Below are 1,301 nucleotides of genomic sequence, written 5' to 3'. Positions count from 1 at the left end.
GAGTGTCAATGGTCCATTTGAGAGATAGGTGGCGGTAATGCACTTATAAGTCTGCGATCTGCCGTAAAGCAAGAAGAAGAAGCCGCATCACGCGCCGGCTGTTGAGAACGCGCTCAGGACAGTTAAAAGTAGTGAAAGTGGCGATTTTTTTGATAATAAAAGACTGCTTCTTAAACCAGAGAAGGTGAATGTGTTGGTTTTCTTGGCAATAAAACATGCAAGCACTTTCATCAACAGTGAATTTAGTTTTAATTTTCTTTTTGTCTTCATTTTGACACTTGCTGTACACCAAAATCGCTAACTGGAAAGCGAAACAGAAAGCATCCAAAGCCCCCCTCAGGGTTACCAGTAATACTAGTTTTGTCGCAAGTTTATATACTGATATGACCATTTCCTCATTGTGACATCACTAGCAGTCACGTCATTTATTATCAAGATGTTTTTTCTTGTTTTCAGACACTCTATAAAACTCAGGTGAAGGAGCTGAAGGAGGAGATAGAGGAGAAGAATCGACAAACTCAAGAGACTCTCAAAAAAGTCCAGGACATGTACTCAGAGAAGTAAAAGTCCTTTTCATCAATAAGTAGCATTTGAAACAGGGCTGCTTTAAAACAATTAATAAGGAACCATAGAGTATCTTGTAACTTTAAAGTACTATTCAGCATTTATTTTGAATGTCGTCTTGTGAACTGCTGCTCCTGTTTTTATAGGGAGTCGCTGTCTGCTCAGTTGGACCTGACCATGACGAAGGCCGAGTCGGAGCAGTTGGCGCGCGCACTGCAGGAAGAGCAGTATTTTGAACTCTCTCAGGAGCACAAGAAAGCCACCTCACGGTACAAACAGGAGATCTCAGAGAAGGACTCGACCATCACACAGGTCTGTGCCTCAGGACAGGCATGCTTCTCTGAATCATACAATCCAGGGCCCTATGAAATCCGATTACTTTGTTTTTTTTGTTTTTTAAATAACAAACCAACAAAGTGCCGCACAATCCCTCCTCAGTCCACACCAGTTGCACCGACCAAAAGACAGCCCCGAGTAAGACGTACATTCTGCTGTACAGTAGTAATATTAGGGCTGTGACGATAAATCGATGCAGAATCGATTCGTGGATGGATTCTGAGATCTTCCGAATGCATCGTGATTCTCTCTGGAATCGATTCTGAGCTTAGATTTTAACAGCAGATGGCGCTCTAGTTTTTATCCAGACACTCAAATGCTCACGAAGAAGAGCGCTTGTGCGTTCAGCTGAGTAATGTAAGTGGTTAAATGTACTTGCACATCGGCTTTTATGCTTTTAT

General features: G+C 42.1%; 1 protein-coding gene across 1 annotated transcript in view; it reads left to right on the top strand.

Moving 5' to 3' along the window:
- Positions 1–1,301, top strand: part of LOC107727500 (rho-associated protein kinase 1-like) — a 36,272-nt gene that overhangs the window by 22,601 nt on the left and 12,370 nt on the right. Inside the window, exon 22 of the mRNA XM_016537372.1 lies at positions 796–876. Within this exon, the coding sequence (XP_016392858.1) occupies positions 796–876 (81 nt within the window). The remainder of the gene's footprint in view (positions 1–795; positions 877–1,301) is intronic.

The sequence above is a fragment of the Sinocyclocheilus rhinocerous genome, unplaced genomic scaffold (genome assembly GCF_001515625.1).
Source record: "Sinocyclocheilus rhinocerous isolate Xijiao unplaced genomic scaffold, SAMN03320098_v1.1 scaffold306, whole genome shotgun sequence".
Lineage (NCBI taxonomy): Eukaryota > Metazoa > Chordata > Actinopteri > Cypriniformes > Cyprinidae > Sinocyclocheilus > Sinocyclocheilus rhinocerous.
Note: the sequence above shows the minus strand (reverse complement) of the source record. Positions and strands in the feature narration are given on the sequence as shown.